The following is a 13544-nucleotide window of genomic DNA, read 5'->3' as shown; positions in this document are numbered from 1 at the left end:
CGATTCATTTATAGACCAAACTAAATATTTGTGTGGCGTTTTGGCGCACCCGAGTATTGCACTACATCATCTCAAGTTGCACTGTTTTTATGCATCATGTTACATAACTTGTAATTATCTTTTTATTACAATGATATTGATATTTAGCTATACATTAATTATTCAAGTGCATATTATTGACAACATATCGGCACATTGCAATATGTTATTATATTTATTTGTAATGAAATAATTTTTCAATTAACGATACAATATTGTACGTAAGATTGTCAATTCAATGCGTTTTTCTGAAAATAATGGTTAGGGTCGCGCTCGTAAACCACCAATGGCCGTATACAGATAATTACTACACATAATTCATACCTGAATGTTGTATCTAACAATTTTCTAATCATGACGGTCGACGGGATTACAAGTGGCAAAGCTATAAGTGATAACGGTAATAATAAACACTAAGCAGTCGAATATTCAAACGTATCACCACTCTAACGATGAAATTGGAAAATGCCGTTTTCAATACCACCGAGAGCGGTTTAGGTATTGAAGACAGCAGCGTGCTCTGACATTGCTAACAAAAAGAGATTATTGTAACGAGATGTTATGGTGCGATGTTCAATTGTGTTGTGATGCTTGTCTAAATGTGCGAAAGTGGACTTTGTGAAACATCAACCAGTACGGGTGATCTTTCAATTGCTATGGGTGTATTGATCAATAACGTCTAATACACCAATTGACTTGAAATATCGGTACGCGGACGTCAGTGAGTGTGAACTATGATGCTATAGACAGCGGATGGTTTACTGGTCTACAGGTCATTTAAGGACCACATAAAATGACGACCACCAATGCAATAATAATTGTTTTGACAGTGCTGCGCATGAACTGCTGTTTTGGAGGAACTGAAATAAACATAGGTAATTAACAATATATAATTAACATTGAACATAATATGTAAACGTAGTCGATATTCATATGTATTGTACAATAGTTTCATTATGACTGGAATTCGTACATACAGTATTTATCATTAAAAATAATAATAATTTGTTTTGAAAAGATACGTGTTATCCGATAATTTCTTTATAGTGTTATACTGGGATTGACATAGTCGCATGCTATTTGTATGTACCATTTCAACACATCCATTGAGACATATTTTGTCATTGAAGCGAGGACTAATGTGTTACGTTATACATTTTGAATTTGCAATTGACGGTCAAAATGTTTGGACTGGTAATATCAGTTTAATACATTAAAATCGTATAACTTTTTTTTCGTAATATACTGAACCTTATCATTCGTGTATAGTGCATACATAATAGCAAACGCATTAAAAGACAGCGACATTCTGTAAGAAATGTTTAGCGGACTGAACTGTACAGACGTCCAAAGGGTCAAGTAATATCCTAATAAATGGCAACAATTTTCGCCGGGAAACATAAATAAATAATCATGACCGCAAACAATTAGCTAAAAATAGTGGTATTTTTCTAAATTATGATACGGCTCGAATTAAACAGGGATGAAGTGATTCAAGTACTTGACCGTGAGTTTTTGTTAAAGCATACTCATTATTCATGAAAATTGTCTGAAATACGAGTTGAGTATTTATGACATTATATTTTTCGATCAATTTGTTTATAAAAATGCGACTATATGCAAGATTTCCTAGTGCGCATATGGAAGTATTATGTAAGGGAAGCATTTAGTTACTGAAACATACAGCGGTTCATGGTCGCAGCTAGATGAAGTATGGGATGCTTCATAAAAAGACATTTTATTTATTATTTATCAAATTATTCTATAAACATTCTATATGTGATGTATTTCTTCTGATGAAGGTGTTATTGCAATCGCTTACATTATAAACTTTGTAGCAGATTCCAGTTTCATATACATTAATAAACGCCACAGTTTGGTGCTTACGCTACATAAAATTCGACAAACAATTACACCCCTTGCGTAAATTACTTCAGATAACAATCCAGTTATATTTGTATCTGGTCTTTTGCAACTCCATTTATGCCGTTTTGTATTGTTTGATCTGTTTGATTATATCGTTTAACTGGAGTTTTACTCTGTGTTGAATAAGAGAAATATAATCCTTGCAAAACTCGGAATCATAATTATTTGGTTAGATGTTTTTTATGTTGTTACACCATATGATTCATTAATATCGTATAAGCAATTAGATATTTATGGCGTAAACAATATTTAAATAAATAAAATTACAACATATGTCAGTCATTTAAATTTACATCAAATGTAGAGTTGCATTAAATGTTCTGTATAAAGAAGTATTTTAAAGAAGTCAATATGTTTAAGAAAATATTGTTAAGCTTTTATTATCTCTACGTTTTATGGGATTATATTATCTCTAATTCATACGCAAACGTTAACGTACTTAATACTTATACGTTTATTGCATTTATGTCCATATTTGCAAAATATCGTTGAAGTTATTGGAACCTTGAATGGTTCATAGTTTAAAGACCTTAAATGATTTATGATTAATGCTTTACGCAGTGTTAAATGTGCCTATGACGCTTGTAAACGACATACATGAATCATTTTGATATTTCTTTTAATATAATAAACGCACTGTTTTTACGTTGGTTGCCTTAGTATGTATACGAAAGCGTTATCCGTTACTCGGGGTGTTTTCAGCAATAAGGTTACGCATGCGCAATTAATTTCCTTCTATATTACATATAAAATAGTTGATGTTCGATATCAATTTTTACCATAACCAAGCGTTTCAACACTATATCATCATACATCATTGGAAAGATAAATGCATTATCGTTTGCAAAAAATGCATGCCATCAAATTCTATGTGATGTAACTCAAAATATTTATCTTAGAATAGGCACACCAGTTTTGACACATGTGGAGGCGATCATTTTTACTCAAATAGTATGACCTACTTTCAAAGCCGGGAACCATCAACAGAAAAAGTAGAGCACAAAAATGGCTTTTTTTTCTTATTGCTTACAAATATACCTTCAAATTAATACCAAAAACAACCATGTGCATTCTATTTTACAAATCCTAGTCAGCATTCACTGAACAATGTGTGCTATATATCAAATTGACTGCATGTAACCCTGTAAACAGGAGTTCCGGTTTGGGGTTATGTGACCATAAATATAGACAATCCCAAAATCGATAAATTGACCGCCGCCATATTGGCTATCACGTGACCAGCTGATCCTGACGGTACTGAAGAATTTGGCAGATTACAGTGTAATCAGTGTTCCAATAAACAGTACTTTATGACTTCGCACAGTAGGATTGAAAACAATTGAAACAAGAAATCAAGTGTCATATGTATCACATCGTTAATCAATATAAGTTAAATAAGAAATATACACGATAGATTTATAAAATGTGTGTCTCTGCAACAATATTAGTGACAACACGTAATGTTTAAGGCCGAGTTTGCTTTTTAAGCATACCTTTCAGTAATTGCCTTTGTATAAAATTTAATTAATTCTTTACGGAATAAAATTATTCAATGAAAATTATAAAGGTTATAGAAATATCTAAAGTCCGTGGTAAACGTTGTGATTTGAGCGTAAATAGTGCCGGATATATTAATGAACGTAACTTTGAAAGATTTCATGACGAAGGTAGACGATTTTATTAAAAAGTAGATATCTGTCTTTGTTTAAGCCTGTATTATTTCTTATTTAATGCCGTACTTCTATAGTTCCGGAGGTACTCAATAAGAAACTTTGTAAGATTCAAGACCGAGGCCGACTTTTTTATTGAATAGCACATATCTGTGTTTGTCTAAACATTTTCCATTTCGTTATTAATATTTTCATTGCGTCATTTTAAAGGTAATATAGAAATCTATAGCCGAAATGAAGTTTTCTGATTTATATAAATTTGGTCCAGAAATATTGATTAGCGAACCTCTGTAAGATTTCAGGTAGAGGCAAACTTTTTAAATTAAAAGTATGTATCTGGTTGAGTTAAAAACTAAAGTGCTTTTTAGCAATTTCATTTTTAAAATCGCTCTCAAGCTAATACAAAAATCACAAGCCGGATATGAATTGTGTGATTCTAAATGAACAAGTACCGGAGCTATTCATTTGCAAAACTGTGTTAGATGTCAGGACATGGCATACTTTTGTGATTGAAAAGGACATATCAGCTTTTGCCTATAACATTCTTATATCATTATTGAAATAACGTTTAAAATGTAATATCAAAGTTTATAGTCTGAAATAAAGTGTTTGGGCTGTTCTCAATAAATAAACTTGAATAGTTCCAAGTGTGTTCTCTAGATTTCCTAAACGTATGTTTTTGTTTTCGTTATTAAGTCTAAATTTACTATTAAAAAATAAAAACACGAAAGAAAAATAAGTGATTTTTTTCTTCGTTTATTATGGATGATTAATTTTAGCAAGATAGGTCTTGAAAAAAAATCAGCGATAAAGGAGCGAACGAATCCGCTCAATGGGAGGCGATGTGTGGATTTAAAGCGTTTATGGATATGCCCGTGACACCACATGTCTGCACATGTGTAGATACCGTAATTAATATAACATATCACGTGTCACCTTCAATTAACATGTTTAATGACAATCAAGAGCTTATTCTCGCCAGGGACCAATACAAATAGGTCCCTGTTCATGCTCAGTTGTATTACCCTTGCAGATTAACCTTATTTCTTCTACTTACGTAATAACTGATATTAAAAAAACACGAACTATTATGTTATAATCAGATCGATAACAGAAACTTTTTAAATCTTCAAATATATTCGATAAAATCGTTTCGCCTTCGTGTTTTATTCAGGGACCTATACAAACATAATTATATGTCCCTGTTGTTTTCTTCAGTACCGTTTTGGAGGCGCGCGCGAGTATTCAGGGGCGGTAATCTGGGAGTTATCAATTTCTGGGATTGTCTATACAACAACAACATGTCCAATGCCTATATTGTAATCGTCATTTGTTTGATTGGCAGTATTGGCAGTATAAAATGGCACAATTCGTTCTTAAGGCATAATTTATAGCCAAATCGACAATTATGTCTGCGGAAGTAACAACAACGTTGACTAACACTAAAAATTATACCCTGTGGCTGAAACAATTCTTCCAACGCCGTGATTTGTGGTCTACTTTATCATTCATTTTACGAGAATTTGTTGGGATTATTGGAAAAATATGTTAAATTCGGATGGAGATATGATCCACTTATCTTCAACATGTGTTCAATATGTCCTTATTCTGTATTGAACATATAAATTAAGAAATATGTTTAGTCCTAAAGAATGACGACCGTAAATATCAAATACATTCAAAAACTAAACATATGTAAATCGTCTAAATTTTGCAAAATGTTTACCTAACATAAAACCGAAAAAAGTTACTGTTCGCGTTGCATTTAAAAGTAAGTCAATAGAGTATGTTGAAACAATAATCAAATATCCGTTTCCAGCATGTCATTGTTTTATTATTCGAGAGCGACAAAAGTTGAACTATTAAATATTGGTCTAGCAAATACATTTAGAGTTATTGTATACATTAGTCTATTGAGTCGTATGAGAGTCGAGTTAGTTTACCTTACTGATATTACAAACACGACAATAGCATATACAATTACAGTAAAACACCAACAATGTATTTTGTAACGTACACGTTTATAGCTAACAATAGTTTTTTACCTATAAACATGAAAACAATGTATAAATTGCATTACAGTTAAACGATTATGCCATCCAAGCGAATTATTGCCGGCACCAGACTTCACCATTATCCGGATTTTTTTTTACTTATTTGACTAAGCGATACTTACTTCAGATTTTTTAGAAAAAAAATATCAACGCCTTTTTTACTATTTCTTTTTCATACATACGACCAGGATATGATGGTCATTCTAATTCTGAAACTGATGTTATTGTATGGTCATTTGTTTACCATGAATTGATATACTAGCGGAAGTTAATAGGAGCTTGATTATTCCTTATGCGTTACATGGAGATTTACCGTGTCTTTAGTGGTGCATGTAAGAGATACTTAACATATTTAAAGGAAGATAAACAGTTTTAACTATTTACAAATATATGTAGCCATGCGCCTCGCACAGACATGACAACGGCTTGATGACACAAAATAAAACACATTTTTGTGAGCCATCTTTCCAGATATATTTTATATGTTGTTCTTATATGATTATGCACAAAATGTATAACATGAACATCACTCGTTGACGCACGGAAAAAGGTCACATGTGTTGTAAAAGAAGCAAATGAGAAGCGAAACAAATACAATCTTTACGAAATATATTTAAGCAATTCGTCCATGTAAACAATAAGTAATCCCTGCTAATAATTCTGATTTACATATAAAAAGTAAAATGAATAAAGTGTGCCATTTTATATATCATTAAATGTTCGTCGTTCGCCCGCTCCTGTCCAATAATGTATTTGTTTATTAATGTAAAACAGTATTTAATGAATAGTTGTGTGCACCATTCTTATCTTGTGCTGACAAGTACATGTATACAAAGTTAATAATTTGATACAAATTGAGTTACAATTTATGTGTTCAGTTGATTTGGCATGGTATATTCATGTCAAAAGTGCAATTAGCATGTACGGGTGTTTGTGCCCGAATTAACGTGTAGTTTGTATTAAGCGCTGTTTGAGCATATATTAATTTTCAGTCACGGTGATTCATAAATATTGTGGTGTCTATCGGCTAAATTTGACGAGTATGAAACTAAACAAGTGCTTTTATTCAATTAGTTGCTAAGAACATAAAGCGGAACAATTGATTGTTTGTGTTTAACACTATGAATTAGCTATTGTATTATTGTCATACAGACGACAATAACCGTTCAATTTTTAATGATTTAATGATTTGTTTTGATTATATATTGATAGTTTCGATCGGTAACTTGCATCAAATAAAGTTATTAACAATACATGTGTTTTGCATAGTATTTTCTGGCCAACCCATGTAACTAATTCAATTAATGCTTAATAAATATACTGCAAAAAGAACTTCATCTTCACAGTGGTTTCATGCAAGCATAATTATTTATAGTACCGATGATTTATGAGAAGTTTCAATTCACATGCGAATGTTTTATACAATTTGTGTACTGAATTAAATCTCGAGGAATTTGCGAATACATAATTATTTCATATAATAGTAAAATCAATTGCCATCTTTACTTCTTCCATTTTTTATATATTGTAACGTATCTCTCTTATCCTATATATATTGCATGCATTGTTAATTTAATAAATAACCTGAGTTTGTTCGCTTCTGTTAGCAAATTCAACCAGAGGATTATTTTTTTTAATAAGAAGAAATAAGTCACAAACAACATTCGTCCGTGGCACTATATTAAACAGTTATATTATACAACTCGTTGATGCATTACAATAAAGTAGAATCAATAATGTCGACTCAAATCATGAGACAGAACACGCAGTGGCTTGAATAAAATATACAGTTAAAAGTCATCTTCTGGATACGAATTTTCTCATCAACATCGGGTCATACATTTCAGTAAATTTTGCATTTAAACATGTTAGGTGTGCGCATAATATTGTGCATTTATGTCAATGCTATTATGATCTTTTAAAGTGTACATTATATTTTCCGTATGTAAAAAAAAACATTTTACACAACTAGTTATTATTGACGACATAAAGTTTGAACTAGTTTTCGAACTTTTACCTATTGTTTGATACAGTCATAAGGATATTCTGTTGTGTTTTTTTTAAATATACTTTCAAAAGTATATCTCAAAAAGCTTGTATTTTATTTTTATTTTTTTATGTCATAAGAGACTGATAGTTGTAAATGTTTAATTGCGGATATATCTGAGTTGGCATTGGCTAGAGATGTTGGAAAATGCCAACAAACAATCATATCGGCTTGGGATTTTTTCTAAATGAAAATCATTAGGAAACATACAAAAACCTATCATGGATATTTCCATGTTCAGTAATAGCCATGATTAAGAGCTTTGGTAATTACTGAACTGTACAACTTGCGTGAAGAGTAATCGATTGAGCAATGCCTGTATCGCAAACCCTAGCTTCAACGATTGTTGAAACGCTGGCATACATTTAATATAATATTTACTTGAGTTTCTTGAGTGGAGTGTTCAGCGTAGAGATAGCGCTTTGTCGCTGGGTAGCAGCTCCATTCGGAGACGGACACAACTGATTATCGCCTGATACTCAACTCTCACTTCTGGAACCATGACATTTACCTAACCACACCCTGGTAATCGTTTCTGTTTGTGGGGGGATCTAAGTGAGGGAGAAAGGCACGTTTAGTACGACCATCTGCACGTTCTTGGAGAGAGATAGACGCCGTAAAGATTTATTCAAGCCACCTTAAACGAAACGAAGAGACCAAGAATACAAAATACCAAGCCGGATCGGTCCGGAATTATAACGACCGCGAAGTCTCCATTTGGATGAACCAAATTAGCTACTGAAGCTAACCGAACGTTCAAGATGGTAACTAATGGAACAACTTAAATAAAAATGCCTTGCCTGCCTGAGGTTTGCATCCGGGGCATCGGAAAAAATAACAAAAACCAAATCACTGCAACATAAAAGTATTTTACTTGCACTGCGAAATTAAAACGCTATTTATGTAACGCATATGGTTTACAAACGATCGAAGAAAAAAGTTTTTAACATGTTTTATTGTACACATTTGATAGAGTATTATAAATAAAAGAACAGATACTTTGATCATTTTTTCTTTGTTATAGTGTTATAACGCGTGCTTGAATATATTGTATTCGTACTTTTTAAACCATGAGCTGTTTGTGAAAATTGCCATTTTGCCAAAATGTGAACAAGTGCTTGATTGCCGTGAGTGCTCTTTTGTCAATACAATAGGCTGTTTTGTAACTACAGTCAATGACCTGTTTCTGTTAAATCTGATCTATTATTAAACACGCCACGAGACAAACGGCCAATTAAAAAAAAATGACTGTTTATGGTATACATTTTTTCTAGATTTTGAAACAATGCGGTAATATCGTATTTGAACATAAATCAAATAATGAAAGTATGTCTTAAACATACCGCATGTCGATTAACTTAGTGAAGAATTAAGTGTTATTTTTATTACAGAAATATACAAAGAAGTTTCTTTATATTCTTAAAGATAATAGATGTTCAGTAGTTCTTTATTTCTATAAATCTACCACTTGATGGCTAAGCTTTGCAATTCATAATTCATAATTAATATAAGCATACCTTAAAATGGAGGACATTGCCTACTGTGTTTTGTATACACTTCGAATAAAGGGTCGACAGCAATATAATGATTGTTTCAGATGTACTGTCTACTATGATACCATGTATTGGATTAGTTATGTTTACTTATTAAACAGAAACCTGGCGTGATCATACAGTTACACAACGGTATCAAATGATATATAAGTACTAGTTTGTCACCCTTATAACTAAATTGCGATAAATGTTATTTTGAACACCACGTTGGGTTTATTCTCCTAAAGTCATAACATATAGAGCCTTATCTATCACTACATATCAAGCAAATTTAAATTAATGTCGGCCCAAGAACAGAATGCGGATAATTTAAATTTTACTCTGCGGAAATTCTCTTGGGTCCAAAAATCACACCTCTTTACAATGTTGTTAAAATTAGAATTTTATACAATTCATTAGAATTTCATTTTTAAATAGTTGTTAAAATTGATCAGGGCAATAGAAAAACAACTTAAAATTAAGTTAAGAGCATCAGAATAAGAACTTTGAAATTAAGTTAAAACAATTATAAATCAACACTCCTGGTGGTTGTTGGTTTTACACTTGATTGTAATTTCAAACGTTTACAGTGTTTGTACCTGTTTGCATCAGTAAAGGTTTTTTCCCAAAACAATGTCCTCTCGTGAATGTTGGTTTAAATACAAACGCCTGTGTTTGTTAGGAGGATACAATACAAATCTGACTGAAAACCATCCTATTGCGCTGATAAAATTATACGTTGAGACTTCAAGGATGCTAGTTTTGTAAGATGAGTTGGCATAATTACAGGAATCAGCTTAGCACCAAAAGATGTTTTGAGGTGTTACTGTTTTTTGTGTTTCTATAACATCTGATAAAAATAGTTAGAAAGTTGTCGGGTTCGAGTTTTTCTAGACGTTTGTTTTAAACGATTCAATTAATAGTTTTACAAAAAATTGCTTGGAGAGTGTGCACATATTTCATTCGCGGCATGCGAATGTTTAATATGTTTGATTAGAATAATTTTCAAATGCCCAACGTCGCTCAAAAGTATACAATTGCAACGTTTGATATATTAAACACAATGGTCATTCCGTATTTATTAAAATGTCAATATAACAGTTAAATACCCAAATCTGATTTTATGCAATGGTATACTACATTATAGAATACAAAAACATTGATCCTTTCATTTCGCAAAGCGTTATTGCATACCGGTCTTTTCCTCCATCTCAATTGGGTCGGCGTTCTTTCTGCGTTTTTCTGCAACCCAGGGAATGCATGATAGGATCGTCAAAGATGCCGAGTGGTCGTCGTAAGAACATATGAAGACTGCGCCTATATGCTTAGAATTATTTGTCGGCGTCTTAACGGCCACTTGTTTAAATTTATACAAAGGAAACGCACAGGCTTTGCTTTCTAAATGCTTTCTGGCTATAGCTATGAATGTACATACGGAAAACATTGAATGAAAAGCAACTCAGCGCAAACGCCAAGGTCGCTACAGTGTCATAGAAGGCATGACTAAAGCGTAGTTTGGATATTGTGACACCTCCGATAGGCGATTTCAAATCGGCTGACCATAACCTTTGTGAAACGACTAATACCAACTTGGTTGTATAGCGATGCCGTTGTAGAGATATCGAACACATTTGACCCAGAGAGATTCTTCTTTTATCTTACCCTTTTACGAGTATAACTTTTTATTGTGAGTGGTTGGTATTCACTGATCCATTCAACTATTTTTTTATTTACACATGGCGCTAAAATAATTCAATGTTCAGACACGAGTCAGATTACGAAGGCAATATTCTCTGGTGACCAAGTTATGCGCAGGATAGTAAACATCCTCGTAATAGTCAGACTTAAACAGCTTTCTTTGTCAGAGAAATTCCGAGTAAGGGAAGCATTATGATCAGCTATCAGAAGTTGTATAACGGCTGAATCTCACTGACAATTTGTCGACCTAGATCCTGTGAAAATGAAAATTACAGTGAAATCGTACCGCCGGGAAGCATCAATTAGGGCCCAAACAACAGGCTTCTACCAACTGCATAAACTACAGACCTTAATTTGAAGCCTTGATCCATACTGCAAACACCACCAGCAGCAAAGAGGCCGATGATTCCCAGATAGTCATCCTTACAGATGAATTGTCAGGCCCTAAGCAGCCTTAAAGATGAATCGCCTAGCCGCAGTACTACAAATCATTATGTGCTTAAGCATAGTATTTAGGTGGACCCCGCCCCCCCCCCCCCACACGCGCACTCAATGTGAACTACATACAACATGGCTGAGCTGGAAACGGATGAAGGCAAAGATGAGGACAGAGTCAGTCTTGAACAAATGAGCACCATCATCAAGTGTATTTTCAGAAAAAAAACTGACACATAACAACTTGTTTCACCTGTCCAGACCAGAAACCTGCCGCCTACCAACATTTCCAAACCACCACGTGCACAAGGGATTCCACCTAGTACCGTCTAAAAAGTGCGAATCTACATAGCAGAAAAACGGCTTAACGCACGCAATTTTGGCAACAAATGGGCAGTTTTATAAATGCATGCACTAAAGACGCTGCATTGTGGTTGAAAATTTGCACGGCAAATGTCAAGGTCATATTAGAGGCGTATAGACAAGCAAATTACGTAGTGTGGAAGCCGCCGATGGTCGCCACGTTAACGTTTAGAATCTTAATACAAAGCTAGCGACGCAGCTAGGGACTTTGTGGGAATACTACCTTTGTACGAAGTAAACTAAAAGAAGATCCCCGGCGTGCTTGTTGACGGTATATGGATGTCTTGGAGACAAATCCACTGGCGTTCATGCCTCGGCTGGCTGTGTTTTCCAATAACTGACTGTTTTGCTTGTGGAATGGACGCAAATCCAGTATTGTGGGGGTATTTCAAAATGACACTTATTGAAAGCAGTTCTTATTAATTATTCAACAAACCCTGCTTTAAGCGCAATATTTAATGCGTATCGATGATTTAAATATAGTAAACATTGTATTTGACTGTTGTATTGGTAGAAACATAACGTAGACAGCGGGTTTGTTTGTATTGTATATATATATTCTCTTACTGGTACTTGTTTAATTTGTCAATTGTCCTAAAATGTAGATATCTTACGCCTTTGAAAGAAATAGCTGTTTATTTTATACATCAACTGTAAGCCACCGAGTGTGGGTGTTTTACAAAAGCTGACAGTTATGGATATAAATATAAAGTGAAACCAGGAAAGAAATATATAAGACAGTCTCGTTAAAACGACATTTTAAAAGAAATTGTGTAAGAAACCAAGAGGTTTACGAAATAAACAAACATAAATCATAATCAAATTGTGAGTAGTACTTTATCCCACTTTTGCATGATTATAAATTACACGAGAATACGATTAAGGTTGCAACAAACACATATGTTTATTTGATATGTGATTACCAGTTTGAAAACGTCAGTTTAGGTAAGTGTGTCTTCATTTAATGCTTGCGACAAGACACACAAAGTTCGAATATCAGTATGTGTTAATACATACAGCATAATGTGTATTTGAACGATAAGTTCGTGTCGATAACGTAAACAAATGTTTGAAATAATTACCTGTTCATATATTTGCTTATAGTTAAACTGTTATGCACAAGCCCGCACTTTATGAAATGGGTTATTTGCATTCAAATCTTCAAGTTGCACACATTAATGTAATCATTATAATTTGCATATGCTATTAAATTATGCCAACTCGCTTATTTTGATCTTACTCGACCATATTAGTGAAATGTGTAAAATCTTTATTGGGTCGACTTCAAGATAGTGTTGCCCAAATGCTGCTGTGCGCTGGACAATGCTGGACGATGCTGGACGATCGTGTGTGGTGTGTTGTCTCAGCAGTCCCGCATTTTAAATGGTTAAAACATCAGTTTGGCTAACACAATTGGGCTATTATAAGTACACAAACGTGTTGCAATGGCATCATTTTAGCTAGATACGCAGTGTTGGTAAATATTTGTGTGGCTTGTAGTTATACAAATATTGTTAGGTGTCAGATTACATATTTTCTTTCTGCTAAAGTGTTTGAAGGTATCTACCATTAATGTGATTATATAATAATAGTTTATAACGGGTTTTCAGCAATATTCTTGCAAAATGCTACATAATACATTGACAACTGTGACTGTCTCCGATTTCACGTCGAAAAAAAATTCGTTAAATTAAGATGACATTTTATAAACCTTTTGATTATCCAACTTATGAATCGAACATTAAGGAAAAATGTGCGCGTCTTGTTTTATTTAAAGCGT

At 33.3% G+C, this 13544-nt stretch overlaps 1 protein-coding gene across 2 annotated transcripts in view; it reads left to right on the top strand.

The window, feature by feature from the left end:
* The first annotated feature begins 410 nt into the window (after positions 1-410).
* Positions 411-13544, top strand: part of LOC127879002 (glutamate receptor 4-like) — a 28601-nt gene continuing 15467 nt past the window's right edge. For both annotated transcript variants that reach the window (XM_052425585.1, XM_052425584.1), the window contains exon 1: positions 411-914. In XM_052425585.1, the coding sequence (XP_052281545.1) occupies positions 833-914 (82 nt within the window). In that variant the 5' untranslated portion in view covers positions 411-832. The remainder of the gene's footprint in view (positions 915-13544) is intronic.

This window comes from Dreissena polymorpha, chromosome 4, assembly GCF_020536995.1.
Source record: "Dreissena polymorpha isolate Duluth1 chromosome 4, UMN_Dpol_1.0, whole genome shotgun sequence".
Classification (NCBI taxonomy): Eukaryota; Metazoa; Mollusca; class Bivalvia; order Myida; family Dreissenidae; genus Dreissena; species Dreissena polymorpha.
Note: the sequence above shows the minus strand (reverse complement) of the source record. Positions and strands in the feature narration are given on the sequence as shown.